This window comes from Falco punctatus (genome assembly GCF_963210335.1).
Source record: "Falco punctatus genome assembly, chromosome: 6".
In the NCBI taxonomy this organism is placed as follows: Eukaryota; Metazoa; Chordata; class Aves; order Falconiformes; family Falconidae; genus Falco; species Falco punctatus.
Genome location: NC_137585.1, coordinates 77971590 through 77985060, shown reverse-complemented (window position 1 = coordinate 77985060; position 13471 = coordinate 77971590). Strand labels below are relative to the sequence as shown.

General features: G+C 51.7%; 1 protein-coding gene across 1 annotated transcript; it reads left to right on the top strand.

Annotated features, from left to right (window-relative positions):
- Positions 1-2443: 2443 nt before the first annotated feature.
- Positions 2444-6209, top strand: LOC308065516 (olfactory receptor 14A16-like; the record flags this gene model as incomplete). The annotated part of the gene is made up of 2 exons (XM_080391576.1): positions 2444-2611; positions 4813-6209. Exon 2 carries the CDS (start codon positions 4836-4838, stop codon positions 6207-6209), a length of 1374 nt encoding a protein of 457 aa, XP_080247702.1. The 5' UTR covers positions 2444-2611; positions 4813-4835.
- Positions 6210-13471: the final 7262 nt, after the last annotated feature.

Below are 13471 nucleotides of genomic sequence, written 5' to 3'. Positions count from 1 at the left end.
CCTCTCCAACTCGACCGCCAGCGCCAGGCCTGTATGGCCCAGTGCTGCCTGCAGCGTCGCCATGAGCAGCCAGGGCCAGAGGACAGCCAGCTGCAACTGGGGGCCAGCACTCATGCTACCAGCTGCAGCAGCAGGCTCCTGTGCCACACATACTGCTCAGGAACACGTCCTCACCCTGCGGTAGGCTCCAGCCATCGGTGAAGCTCGTCGGCTTGCCGAGCATGCGGTCCCAGCGGCAGGGAGGCGGGAGAGCAGGGACAGAGCACCTCAGTCACTGCCAGCACTGCTTACCGCACAACTTCTCCAGTCCTCGCCATCACAGTTTCTCTTCCTTGGTGCCACGTGCTCAAAGGCTGCTGGGCGCTCAAAGGCATATTTTAAACAAACAACAACAACAACAAAAAATATCCTGAAGTATAAGTCCCTCCTCCAGCAGATAAATCCAGAAAGATCAGCGGAACAGGTTGCAAGCAAGAAATCAGTTCAGCTCTACAGGAACACTGGGGCACATTAGGAATGTGTCAGTCCCGTGGAGATGAGGCACAGGGAGTTCTCCCCCTGGACACGGTGTCCTCATGTCTCCTGCCCAAGGGTTAGGGAGATCCACAGGTTCAAAACATCCATCTCAGCCTTGAGAGACACCTCACCTTCTCACCAGCACTTCCCACCACGTAAGCTCAAGCTCTTCACCCTGAATGTTACCTGCAGTTACCAGCGGCCTTCTCAGAAGTTATGATGGAGGTATTGCTTGAATTTATGTTGAAAAGAAAGTTAATAAAGCTTTGGTACTGTTTTCCTCCAAATAGAGTTGATCCCTTCCACCCTGCTCATGCCAGAAGTGCTTCATTCAAGTCTGGAGATTAGCTTTACTTTTCTCCAGGTAATCCACGTTCCGAGTCTTTCTCCGGGTGCAGTTCTCGAGAACAACTAATAAAGCATGGAGCTTCTCTTCAGAGAATTAAAAGGCTCCAAAAGACTTTGGAAGTTTAGATATCACACCAAAGAGGTAGCAAGCAAAAAGTTACAGCATCTCTGGCTTCTCTCACACTTTTTCTGCACGCGCCCACGTTCCAGTATGACCGCTTCCATGCACACAAGAAGATCCCGACTGAAGGCCCCATAAAATAAAATATAATGTTCCATGGTCCACCCAAAGGTCCCATGAAAGGTATCGAGGAGCCTTCATAATGGGGAGAACTGAGGCAGAGGCTGTTTTCAACTAAACCCAAAGCTACGGTCGTTGCACAGCTATGAGCAGAAAAAAATGATTAAAAATCTGCAAACCTGTTAGGCGGTGCATGCCTGCTGGAGTCTGCAGGGGCTGGGGTGGGTGGAAACTGGGCTGTAAATCCTGGGCACAAGTTATTTCCAGCAGCTTAAGAAAACTCTGTGGGTCTGGTGATATCTGGTCACAGTCTTTAAAAAAAATAAAACAACCCCCCAAAGTTGGTGTTTATAATAAAAAAAGGTTAAAACAAAGCAGGCCATCCCTCCAGCGTGCAGGCAGCAGGCAGGCAGGTGCAAGCGGAGCCGAGAGCACCCAAGTGCACCGTGCCCCCCGCGGGGCACCCTCGCTGCCAAGGCTGCGGGCACCAGGCGCCGGGAGCAGGTGGGCAGCGGTGCTGGGCACATGGGCACTGCGGCAGCCCCCCCTGCCTGGCCCACCCCCCCCCCCCCCCGGCCCGACCCCCAGCGTGGTCAGGTGTCCTTCTCCAGAGTCCTGCCTGCAGCCACAGAGGCCTGGGAGAACTTGCCGGCGAAGGCAGAGAAGAAGACGACAGAGACAATGTCAGCTGTACCCACACCTGCCCTTATTCAATTCAGAAGCAACCACACATTATCCCTGTTTCTTCTGTAACTGTTCCTGGAGGAGGGAACGCACCTTAGCATTCCCTGGAATTGCCTCACGGGTCTAAAATCCGTTGTGGATGTCTGGACTGTTGGAGGCTGCTGTCCTTGCAGAGCAGCTGTGCTGAGCTCTGCCACCTGCCTTGGCACTTTGTTCCCTCAGTGTCACAGCTCTGTCTGCAACAGGACGGGCTCCAGTTGCCTCTGTGTGGGCCCCTGGCTGAGGGCACTGTTGCACATCTGGGCTGAAGCCCCCCAGCTGTGGCACCAGGCCAGCTATGCCATAAGGCAACCTGGTACCAAGTGTCCCAGAGCCCGTGGGTGCAAAGGCTTTGCTTCAGAGCAGAGACATGGCATGGGCAAAGGAGAGCTGAGTCTTTGTAGCCCTGAGAGTACAAACCCAGAACGAATTGCTTTAACTTGGGTAACTGAAGACATCCCACCTGCCAGCCTAGACAAAATCTAGGTACTTTGCTATAAACTTCATTGTGTCCTGCCTAATGATGGGTTAAAAGGTGATGATTCTCATGCTCAAATCTTTTTCTAATAGGAAAAATGCCTCTGCTGGATAGAAGTCTCACTAGAAAGGTGAGAGACCAAACATCAGTGATTGCCTCATCCTGTTTCCCAGCAGGTTCCCCTGCAGCCCTAGGGACACCTGAAGGGAGCCCAGAGAAGCAAGGCATGGAGAGCTTCAAGGCAGACTGTGGTGGGAGGATGCTGAGAGCTCACTGGGGGAGAAATCTTCACAGCCCTTGACCCGGTAAGTCTGCGGCTGCAGGGCAATGCCTCTGCGGTTCCTACACAGGGCTGTGAAGGTGGGTGAGCAGCCAGGGGTGCCCAGGGCTGTCCTTGCCAGCAGGGTCCCTGCAGCCCAGGGGTCTGTGTGCTGGGGCAGGGGCTCTGCTGCCTGCCAGGGGCAGCTCTCAGCCTGCCGGGGAGCTCCCAACAGTGTATGGAGTGTATGGAGTGAGCCCCCGTAGCGAAGGATCCTTCTGCTGTTGAGTGGGTGCTGCATGTGTCAGTGCTGTTCACAGGTGTAGGTTACCCTGAGGACATGTCTGGGCGTGGCTTTTCATAAGGAAGGTCAGTGCGGAGATTACTACCATAAAAAAGGGCTTTTCTCAGTCTGTGTCTTCAGTTTCCTGCTCTTGAGGGAAGGAGTGGCAAGGGAGAGATGGAAAAGGAGATCTCAACTTTGAAGAAGTCACCAAGACTCCTACATGTAACTGTGAGTGATCAGTAGGTCTGCCAGGAAACTCCTGAAGTCCCTGCAGCCACTCCTCTGCCTGTGAACAGCAGCAGCAGTAGCACCTTTGCTGGACACATCAGGGTGGCCCTGACCTGCCCTCTTCCCCCTGCGGACAGGACCCTGCACCGAGCCAGTGCCCTGCAGACAGGCAGGTTTGTGTAGGGCCAGTGCACAGAGGTTGGAATGGGATCTGTGAGCACTGACAGGGAAAGACCTGGCACAGAGACACACATCCCACGAGGAAAATCTGGCAGCCAGGATATGAGAAGGACTGATAGAAAACTTCACACAGAATTGTTGTGGGAGGAAGAAACAGAAAAATCTTTATGATCTGCAGTGCAGACCCCTTTTTCTGAGCCAGTCCCCTGGCCTGCTCTCCCCCACAGCAAAGCCTCTGCCCTCAGGGCTGGAGGTCCCGAGGCGTGAGCCACCACCTCTACAGCCAGAGCTCCAGCAGAGCTCGGGGCAGCTCTTGAGCCACGTGCCCTGGTCCCTCTGCAGAGCACAGGGGGTGAGAGCAGCTGCCCGGCAGTGTTGGTGTGTGGGAGGTGGCAAGCAGAGCTGGGCAAGGGCAATGCTGCCCTCAGTGCCCGGCACACTCTCCCTGGCCTCTCTCAGCTGCACCCTCCCTGTATTTTGCCTTGTTTCTCCACTTGTCTCCATTATTTCTTAACTGTTCCATTGCTCTTGCTGTCAGGCTTTCTGGGATGGGTGCTTCAGCTGCAGACTCACACGCTGATCTTGTGGGTCCTCTCCTGCTGGTGTGTCCATGGGAACAAGTGTCCCAGCTTTCCTCTCACTTGTGGTTCTGTGGGCAATTCCCTCTGTGGGGCTGGGTAATGTGCTGGTTCTGTCTTATTGAGATGCTGATATGAGGACACTTGACTATGCCTTGGGGTGTGCTTCAATGCTGTGAGTTGCCCTCCAAGATGCAAACATATCGCAAGCACCTTGAATTTATCTGACAGTGCAGAGAAGCACAAAGATGTTGTGACAGAGAAAATGCTGTTGGTTGGGTGACATGAGCCATGTGTGTCCTTGGCTACAAGTGGAGTCTCAGATCTTATGAGAGACTCAGATCTTTATTGGTCAGTCTGCTCTCAGCAGTGCCTGCTGGTTTTTCAGGGTAACATGTGAGTGTGGTCACCCTCCACCTCAGGAAGGTGCCAGCCCAGAGAAACTGGGAACCAGATGGACAGACCACCTCCCCTCGCTGTGCACTCACACAGGCAATCCTCTTGACTCGCAGACCTCGTCCTGTTCCACCTGAGGGAAGCAGAAATGCTTGGGGTTTCTGACATCCAAGAATACTCTGCAGGGGAGATGAGGAGGGGAGCTCTAAAAAAAAAATTCCCTTAAACTGCCTTCACCATTCCCGTTCCTAGCACTAGCGCTGGCACTGCAGACCCTGACAGGCCCTTCTGCGTTGGCACTGGTTTCACAGGACAAAGCTGAACACCAGCACTGGTCCCTGCCCCCATCCACTGCTGCAGAGTGGGGTTGGCTGATCAAGAGCCCGTGGGCAGATGCCCTGCTCTTCATTGCCCACACGGCCAGCACCAAGCAGGGCTCCAGACACATAACTGAAGGAAGGTCTCCTAGAAAAGAGAAGGATGCCTGTGTGTGACAGGGGGATGGTCTATGGGAAATTGCTTTGGTTTTGGTCAGAGAAGTCTCCCCTTAATTATCACTGTATTTTTCTCCTGTGACAGGACCCCATGCCCAGAGGCAGCAGATGTCCAACAGCAGCTCCATCACACAGTTCCTCCTCCTGGCATTGGCAGACACACGGCAGATGCAGCTCTTGCACTTCTGGCTCTTCCTGGGCATCTACCTGACTGCCCTCCTGGCCAGTGGCCTCATCATCACCACCATAGTGTGCGACCACCATCTGCACACCCCCATGTACCTCTTCCTCCTCAACCTGTCTCTCCTTGACGTGGGCTCCATCTCCACCACTCTCCCCAAAGCCATGACCAACTCCCTCTGGGACACCAGGGACATCTCCTACTCAGGATGTGGCGCACAGCTCTTCCTGATTTTCTTTTTCCTTTCATCAGAGTGTTCTCTCCTCACCATCGTGGCCTATGACCGCTATGTGGCCATCTGCCAACCCCTGCACTACGGGACCCTGCTGGGCAGCAGAGCTTGTGTCCACATGGCAGCAGCGGCCTGGGGCAGTGGGTTTTTCAACTCTCTCCTACACACGGCCAATACACTTTCACTGCCACTCTGCCAAGGCAATGCCCTGGACCAGTTCTTCTGTGAAATCCCCCAGATCCTCAGGCTCTCCTGCTCACACAGCTACCTCAGGGAAATTGGGCTGCTTCATTTTAGTGCCTGTTTAGTATTTGGGTGTTCTGTTTCCATTGTGCTGTCCTACGTGCAGATTTTCAGGGCCGTGCTGAGGAACCCCTCTGAGCAGGGATGGTACAAAGCCTTTTCCATGTGCCTCCCTCACCTGGCCATGGTCTCCCTCTTTCTCAGCACTGGCAACACTGGCACGTTTGCCCACCTGAAGCCCCCCTCCATCTCCTCCCCATTCCTGGACCTGGTGGTGGCCTCGGTACTCGATGGTGCCTCCAGCAGTGAACCCTCTCATCTACAGCATGAGGAACCAGGAGCTCAAGGATGCACTGAAGAAGCTGATGCAGTCAGGTGTCTCTCAGCAGCAATAAGCTGCCTGTGTCTTTTCACAGAGCATTTTCAGGTCATCTCTGAACCATCCTATGTATTCAGCGTTTTTTTCAGTGACAGTCCTGTTTCTCTCAGAATGTCTGCATCCACTGCACTTCCTCAAAGGCATGAACCCAGCCTGTGTACCCTGGAGGACTTTGTACATGTGCCTGGGAGGACAGTGCAGCTGGACTCGTGTGTCATCTCTGTAATAAAAGAGGGTTTTTTTTTTCTAAGTGCCCATTTCTGGATGTTGCACACTTCTTCCAACTCTGAGCTCAAGAACAGGCTGAAGGTATTGCCGCCAGGAGCGTCCTGCTGGGCTTGGTTTCTCCATGGCTCAGGGGAGGAGGGCATGAGGCAATGGTTAGGGAACAGGCCTGTGTTGAGCCTTTGCATGTGGGTGCCTAGTGCCAATGGAAATGGTGGGTGACCAACAGGGATGTGCCTGGGACCATCTCCCTGGGCTTTCAGGCACCGCTGCCCTGCACAGCAGCCCCACCTGCTCAGGGCCATGCCTGAGACCACATCCTTGGGCAAGAGCAGATGTCTCTGTGTATGCCCCAGCTAGGGCAGGCTGCTGTGTCACTGGTGCAGCAGGAGGTTCCTGGGGAGCCCCCAGGCCAGCAGTCTGGTGCTTGGGACAGGGACTGGCCCAGAGGGGCTGCCAGTCATGGGCAATCAAGGTCTCTGTGAGAGAAGAGCAGCAGACAGAGGGAGACATTGGCCTTTGTCATCTCATGCCATGGCTGGTGCTATCCCTGGGGCTGAATGGGAGGCCGAGACTCCTCTCTGCCCACCAGCATATGCTTGTGCCCTTGCGAGGGTCTGTGGCCATGGGGTGAGCACCCAGAGCTCTGCAGCCTTTGGGTGGGCAATTGTATGGGGCCAGCCCAGCGTGGGCTTCTGTGTCTGCCCGGGCTGAGGAGAGGGCAGGGGAGGTGGGCAGAGCTGGGGGGGCGATGGGCTGGGAAGCGCGCGGGAGAGGGAAGCACCAGTGTAGAGCTCAGCTGTGTGAGTGTGCAGGGTGGGGGCACACAGCAGGGTGGTCCTGGGGCAGACCCAGGGGTCATGGTGAAGGAAGCAAGGCACCAAAGGAGCAGGACTGAGGGGCCTGCTCTGTGCTGTGTGCCCTGGACACCATGGGGAAGCTGCCACGGGGAATTTTTTTCCCATGAAGGTCCAAACACTGCTCATTTCCATAGCTAGTCATATATCCCAGCCACAATGGGGGACCTTTGCTGCATGGTCACCTCTGTTCTCCTCCATGACTCACGGATACCCAACTTCATCAGCCTATTTTTAATATAAAGCGAGCCAGTTTCCTACTGTCACTTGTTACACACAAGCCCCATAGCTCTTGCCACAGTCGGTCACTCACCCAAGGCCATGGTCAGACACCTCCAGCCAGATCAGGTGCTCATGGCCTTGTTTTGACAAATATTGAAACAGGCCATGGACTGAGATCCCACCAGCTGGCCTGGGCCGAGCGCTCCAGTCTTTCACTCTAAATGTTTTCTAAAATAAAACTCCAACTGTCTCAGCCTCTCCTTGTCCATAATGTGCTCCAGGTTCCAACCATCCCTCTAGCCTCTGCAGGACTTGTTTTGAAGTATCAGGGTCTTTCTTGTGTAGGGGAGCCCATTCTGTGTGCAGCAGTCCCGGTGAGGTGCTGTGGTGGGTTAACCTTGGCCAGCAGCTAGCCAGCCTCCCAGCTGCTCATCCACTCCCCTGACTCAACAGGACAAAGCGATAAAATAAAGTAGCAATGCTCATGGGTCAAGATAAAGCAGAGAGATCAGTAACCAATCCTCATCATGGCAAAAGATTTGTTGCCTTGCCAAAAATAAATTAATTTCCAATTAAAAAATTTTTGGGTTGTGAGATACTATGCAGGAGAAACAATGGTTGAGATAGTCTGGTTTATTCTGGGGGAGCCAGTCTCCTTGGTGTTCACTGCACAGGTAAGCAAGGATGCCAAGGGCCCAGGGGCTTGTGGGCAAGTTCCCCAGATGAAACAGGCCACCCACTTTGATGCTTATTTGCACCTGGGACTCTCCAAAGAGGAAGATCTGCTCAGGCATGTGAAGACCAGTGCCAGATTTGGTTGTAGTGACTATGAAGTTGTGGTCTCCCTGATCCCCTGGCATGTGGGGAAGGAGAGCAGCAGAGCACAGCCCTTGGACAGGAGGGAATGAGAACTTGGCCTGCTGAGGGCACTGGCAGGTGGGTTCCCATGGGGGCAGGGGCAGGGCCCTGAGAGCATCCCTAGGCCTTCCTGGCCCTGACCAGCCTCACCTGGGGCCTCCACCCCCATGGCTCCAGGAGGCCACTGAAGCCAGGCAGGAGATTCAGCCCCGGTGTGATCTGTGCTGTAGGTGTGTGGGTCTCCAGGCACAACTATAGGCACAGCCTTGCCTGTCCATGGACCTTGTTGATTTGGAATATGAGGCTTACTTCCCAGCTTGATTCCTGATGGTGTGGCCAATGAAATGACAGCATGGCCCTCCAAGCCCTAGGACTTTTCTGCTTCCTTACTTCCCATTCCTTGGTCAACTGTTGGGAGGAGAGGAAGGAAAAGCAGGTGAGGCCTCTGTGTGATAGTGACAGAAAGTGGGGAGCAAAACTCTAACCTTCAGCTCTTTTCTTGGAGGCATTAAATCTTCCATAGGAACTGGAAAGTGCTGAGATTCCTCCCCTACTTTTTTTGTGCAGATACTGGTTGGTCACCACCCGTGGGATGATGAGGGTTTTCCCAAAGACAAACACCATGTAGGTCATGAGACACTGGAGGAAGAGATTTGAGATGGGACTAGCAACATTCCTCATTACGGGAGGGGCGAACTCTGTGATGGCCCCATTGCCTTTTCTCCACAGATGGTCTTAGCTCCTCTTTTTCCCCTCTAACTTGGTAGGGAACTTAGGAGGAAGAAATTGTGGTTTGCTTGTGTGTCAGGCAGAGAAGTCATTGCAAGTACCTTTATTTTGTTTAGTTAAGGAAGGGCTCTAGCTCCTTGTTCACATAGTTGCTGGGTCACACTGGTGAGGGAGATAATGAAGTAGAAGTGGGGTGTCCACATTTCTTCGGGCCAGCATTATCACAAGGAAAAAAAAGCAGAAAAGGGAAAAAAAAAATCACTGGAAACCATTGACAACAATGAAAACTCATGAAGTCTGAGCCTTTAATGAATTACATTATGAGTCTTATGCTGAAGAACATGGGCACTCTACAGCTTCTGGAAAAGAGAGTCATGTAATTTCCAAGCTGCATCCTTAAGTTCCTGGATCTTCATGCTGCATATGAAAGGGGTTTACTACTGGAGGCAAAATTTTGTATAGCACTGCCACAAACAGACTAAGGGAGGGGCAGGAGACAGAGGTGAACTTCAGGCAGGCAAATGTGACAGTGCTGAGATAAACTTCTGAGAGCTTCCAGAAACAGACCCTATAGCTCTGCAAAACAGAGTGACATTAGGTATGAAATTGGCATCTTAAGGCAGAGTCTGTACTATTGTTAATACCAGTTGTCGCATATATGTAGATCAAAGTAGAAGAATTTCTACTGACTCACAAGAGACTTAGAAACATAGAAATGTTTCACATGGGATCCAGAAGGTCGACACCTCGTATGGATTTCAAGAAGTTTCAGATAAGTTGACATCTGGTTTTCTGACATACAGCTATGGATAAAGAAGTTAATCTCCAGATGCCTTCCTCCTCTTCCTCTTTGAACATACCTGTCCCTCTCACCTACCTAGTTTCTGCTTTGTCCTTCAGAAAGGTAAACTTTGACTGTATTTCAGTACTCTCTCTAATAATCTCTATGGACAACTCTTCACTTACTGATGATGGACCTCATGGGGACCTGCTTGAACTAACCATAACACAGCTGAGAAGTGAATTTTTGTATTTATTAAATTGTATTTGAGTTGTTGTTGTCCCCCGTTCGCCATCCCATTAAAAGAAAACCAACCTTTTCTATTCCTATTTGCACACAGGTCTCTAAGGGAAGCAGGTAGTAATTGCTGCAAAGAACCTGCAGTATTCATCTCCAGAGCTGGTTGGAGAAGTCTGATGTCAAGTGATGTAAGTGCCATGGGGCTGAGGGGAGAAATAGCGGGGCTGGAGAGGTGAGGAGCAAGGCTGTCCACACAGTGTTTAGCTCCAGGGACTGCTTTTCCCACCTGGCCACACCTCCTCGGGGGACACTCTGCATCAATAGCAATTGGACAAGTCTTCTATCTCTTCATCAAAGTGCTCATTGCCTGCCTTCCTCTTTAACTGTACTGCTGAAACCTATCTCATGAAGTGCAGGAGCCCTGAAGAGCAGATGTCCCTGATGGAAGAGACATGGCTTGTCAGGACTTTCTGCCTCGTCATGAGCCCAGGGTGTTTGTGGTGCCGTGCACTTCAGGTTATGAGAGGTGGCTGAAGAAACCTCTCAAGAACACCAAGTCAGAAGCAAACCCCAGAGTCCCTGGAAGCGATAATTTGCTCCACTGAGGGCCATGGCTGAGAAAGCCTCCCCATGGCCTTGTTAGAGCCCATCCTTGGAGGCTGTGATTGCAGGTAGGCAAAGGCACTGTGCAGGCCACTCTGCTGCTGAGAAAAGCCTTGGCTTGCTTGAAGCGGAAAGGCCAAGCCATGACCTGCAGCCTGTGGGAAGGTCGACGCTGTCCCTCACACAGGGCTCAGGGCTCTTCCTGAGGACCATGGAAGGTGGGGATCCAATGCCCAGTGAAGGACAGCAATGGCACAACAACTTCCAGCTTCCCCATGGTGCTGCAAGGAGGCAACAATGCCCCAGTGCCATGAGGACAACATGTATTCTCATGGGCCTCTGTGCCAGAGACAGCTGCCATAGCCAAGGGGACACAGACCTGGGTTCTCTTGGTGACTTCCAGCCTTGCCAGTGCCCTCTGCCATCTCCACTGCAGGCTGTCCTATATGGTTGGACACCTTCCCCTGTTCCCCTGCAGGCTGTAGGCACCCATCTCGCTGCCCTGCCTTGCTCTCACCCCAACATTTCCATACCTTCACTGAGGTACCTCCGCTCTCACTGGCTGTTCCTTGAAACACAAAGCCATGGGCTGATCCAGACTCCCTCTGGCTGAGCTCCTGCACCACAGCAGGACCCTTGGAGTGACAGTTGTTCCTCCTGATAGCCACTCTCAACCTTCAGATTTTCCCTTTCTCACATTTTTTTTACTCTTCTGCTTTTTTCACTGCCCAGGAAAGCTTTACCAGTACCTAAAGGCACCCACCAGAAAGCTGGAGAGGGACTTCTTACAAGGGCACGTAGTGACAGGAAAAGGGCAAATAGCTTTAATTTGAAAGAGGGTGGTAGATTTAGATTAGATATTGGAAAGAAATGGCTCACTCTGAGGGTGGTGAGGCGCTGGCACAGGTTGCCCAGAGAAGCTGTAGGGTAGAAAGGGAAACTAGAGATGGATGCTGCAGAATGCCAAGACCCTTGTCCCAGTCTGCACTCATTTATTGATCTTTCTGTGGAATGATTAACTACTCTCCCCAATGCTGTCAGCTTTTCCAACATATAGAAAGAAGGAAGGAAGAATAAAAAGCATGTTAAAAGCTGCAGCAAAGTTACGGAGCCTTGGTTGGTTTGATTTTCTTTTTTTTCCTGTTCACGCTTCCCCATGTAAAGCTACAAGCTCTCAGGCACAGGCCACAACCTGTTTTTAAAAACGGAAAGACAAAACAAATGCCACAGGTTTGCATGATTCACCAGCTGGAAAAACTAGCAAAGGTGCACTGCTTGTACACACGAGTGTAAAAATCTGTATCCTTCCTAAGTCAAATCAGGGTGTTGCATGAGCAGGATAATTTGAAGTTACAAGTAGGAATATACGGGACACAGCTGCAGCCCAAAATTTAGAAATTGCGCAGTTTAGGACTTCAAAGTGCAAAGCCTTACGATTCAATTCCCCCAGGCTTATTTAGATCGGGGGGAGAGGGAGAGAGGGAGTTCAGATCACAGGTGGGACACAGACCCCAAACCGTTTCCCTCCTCCTGCCCAGGCAGCAGCAAGTTCTGAGCCACGAGGCCGATATCGGTGGCGGAGCCCTGCTTTCCCGGCGATGGCTGGGCACCTGCCGGCTGATGGGAAGTAGTGAATGGATTCCTTGAGCTGCTTTGCTTGCGTGTGCAGCTTTTGCTTTACCCATTAAACTGTCTTTACCTCAGCCCACAACTTTTGTCGCTTTTACACTAACAATCCTCTGCCTCATCCCAGCGTGGTGGTGAGGAGTAAACAAGCGGCTGTGTTGCCAGCTGGGGTTAAAGCCCAACAGCTGGGAACAAAAGACTGAGAAACAACAGGAGGTGAGAGGAGGAGGAGGGCTGCACCAGCAGGCCCCCCCTGAAGGGACTGCAGGCAGCGGATAAGCCCCAGCCGGAGCAGGTATGCCTCTGAAGGCAGTGCAGCCCATGGAGGACCCACGCGGGAGCACAAGAAGATCGTGAGAAGGAAGGAGTGACAAAGAGCAACCACTCTGGCATGACCCCAACAAGCCCTCCCTGGAGAGACTCAGTGTAACCTTGGGTGATAGAAAGGTGGGGGGAGATGTGTCTGGAGTGGAGTTGGGGCTGGGTGTGAAGGTGAGCCTGGGAAATTGTGACAGGGGATTGAAAAGTTCCTCTGTTTTTCATTTCCCAATACCCAAACCAGTAACTGAATATTTCTGCCAGCTTGCAGCAAATTGAGCTAAGTTCCCCAAGCCTAATCTCTCTTGCCCATGACACCAATTGGCGAGTGATTTCTCAGTCTTCACTTCTACACATGAGTTTTGTGCCTCCAGTTCCTCCTGTTTTCTCCCCATGCCTCCCCGTGAGGAGGAGGGGGAGAGCACCTGTGCTGCTGCTTGGCTGGTAGCAAGGGTCAACCCTCCACAGACATGCAGAGACACAAGGCATGCTCAGTACCCTGCCAAATGTCGGCCCATTCTTGGGAAATTCAGTGTCTCTTTTAACTCCTCCTACCAGCATTTTTCCAATAAGCTTAAAGTTTAAAAGTTTTTAAAACACACTCTTCTCATTGAAAATACTTTAATTTCCTTTCTTGAGACAACAGTGGCAGAATTTGGCTTGCCTCACTTTAGGGGTGGCATTCAACCAAACATAAATACAGAACAGTGGGTACAAGTCAAGTTGCCTAGACAAGAAGGAAAGACAGGCTACATAACGTCACCTAAACCACATTTCTGTCTTGAAGCAACTGAAACCACTGATGTCCTGGTAAGACTTTCATGACCTGTGATGGGACTCAGACTCCTGCCTTGCTTTTTCTGAATCTGATCCCAATCTTCTTTCAACTAGCTAATTGGGTTTTTCCTTTCTCAATGTTTTTTTTCCTGTTTAGCCTCAGGTGTCTTCTTTAATTTTACATTAGTGATGTCTGAGATTTAACTTTTCCCTTCTTCTTCCCACTGAACTGTCTTTCCTTCATCCATTAGATCATCCAATTATATTTGACGAAGCTTTAATGGGAGAGGGACTAAGAGCAGGTGGATAGAAGGTGTGAGTGTCCCTTCCCTTTTGGATAGAAATGGGTAACACCTTCCTGCAGGTCTCTTTCCAAGCCTTAGAGGCATTCATTCACACCACAATGGTCATCTGCTCTACTTTATAAAAGTTCATCTGCCCTTTCTCCGGGTCCAGAAGCACACCGGTCACTG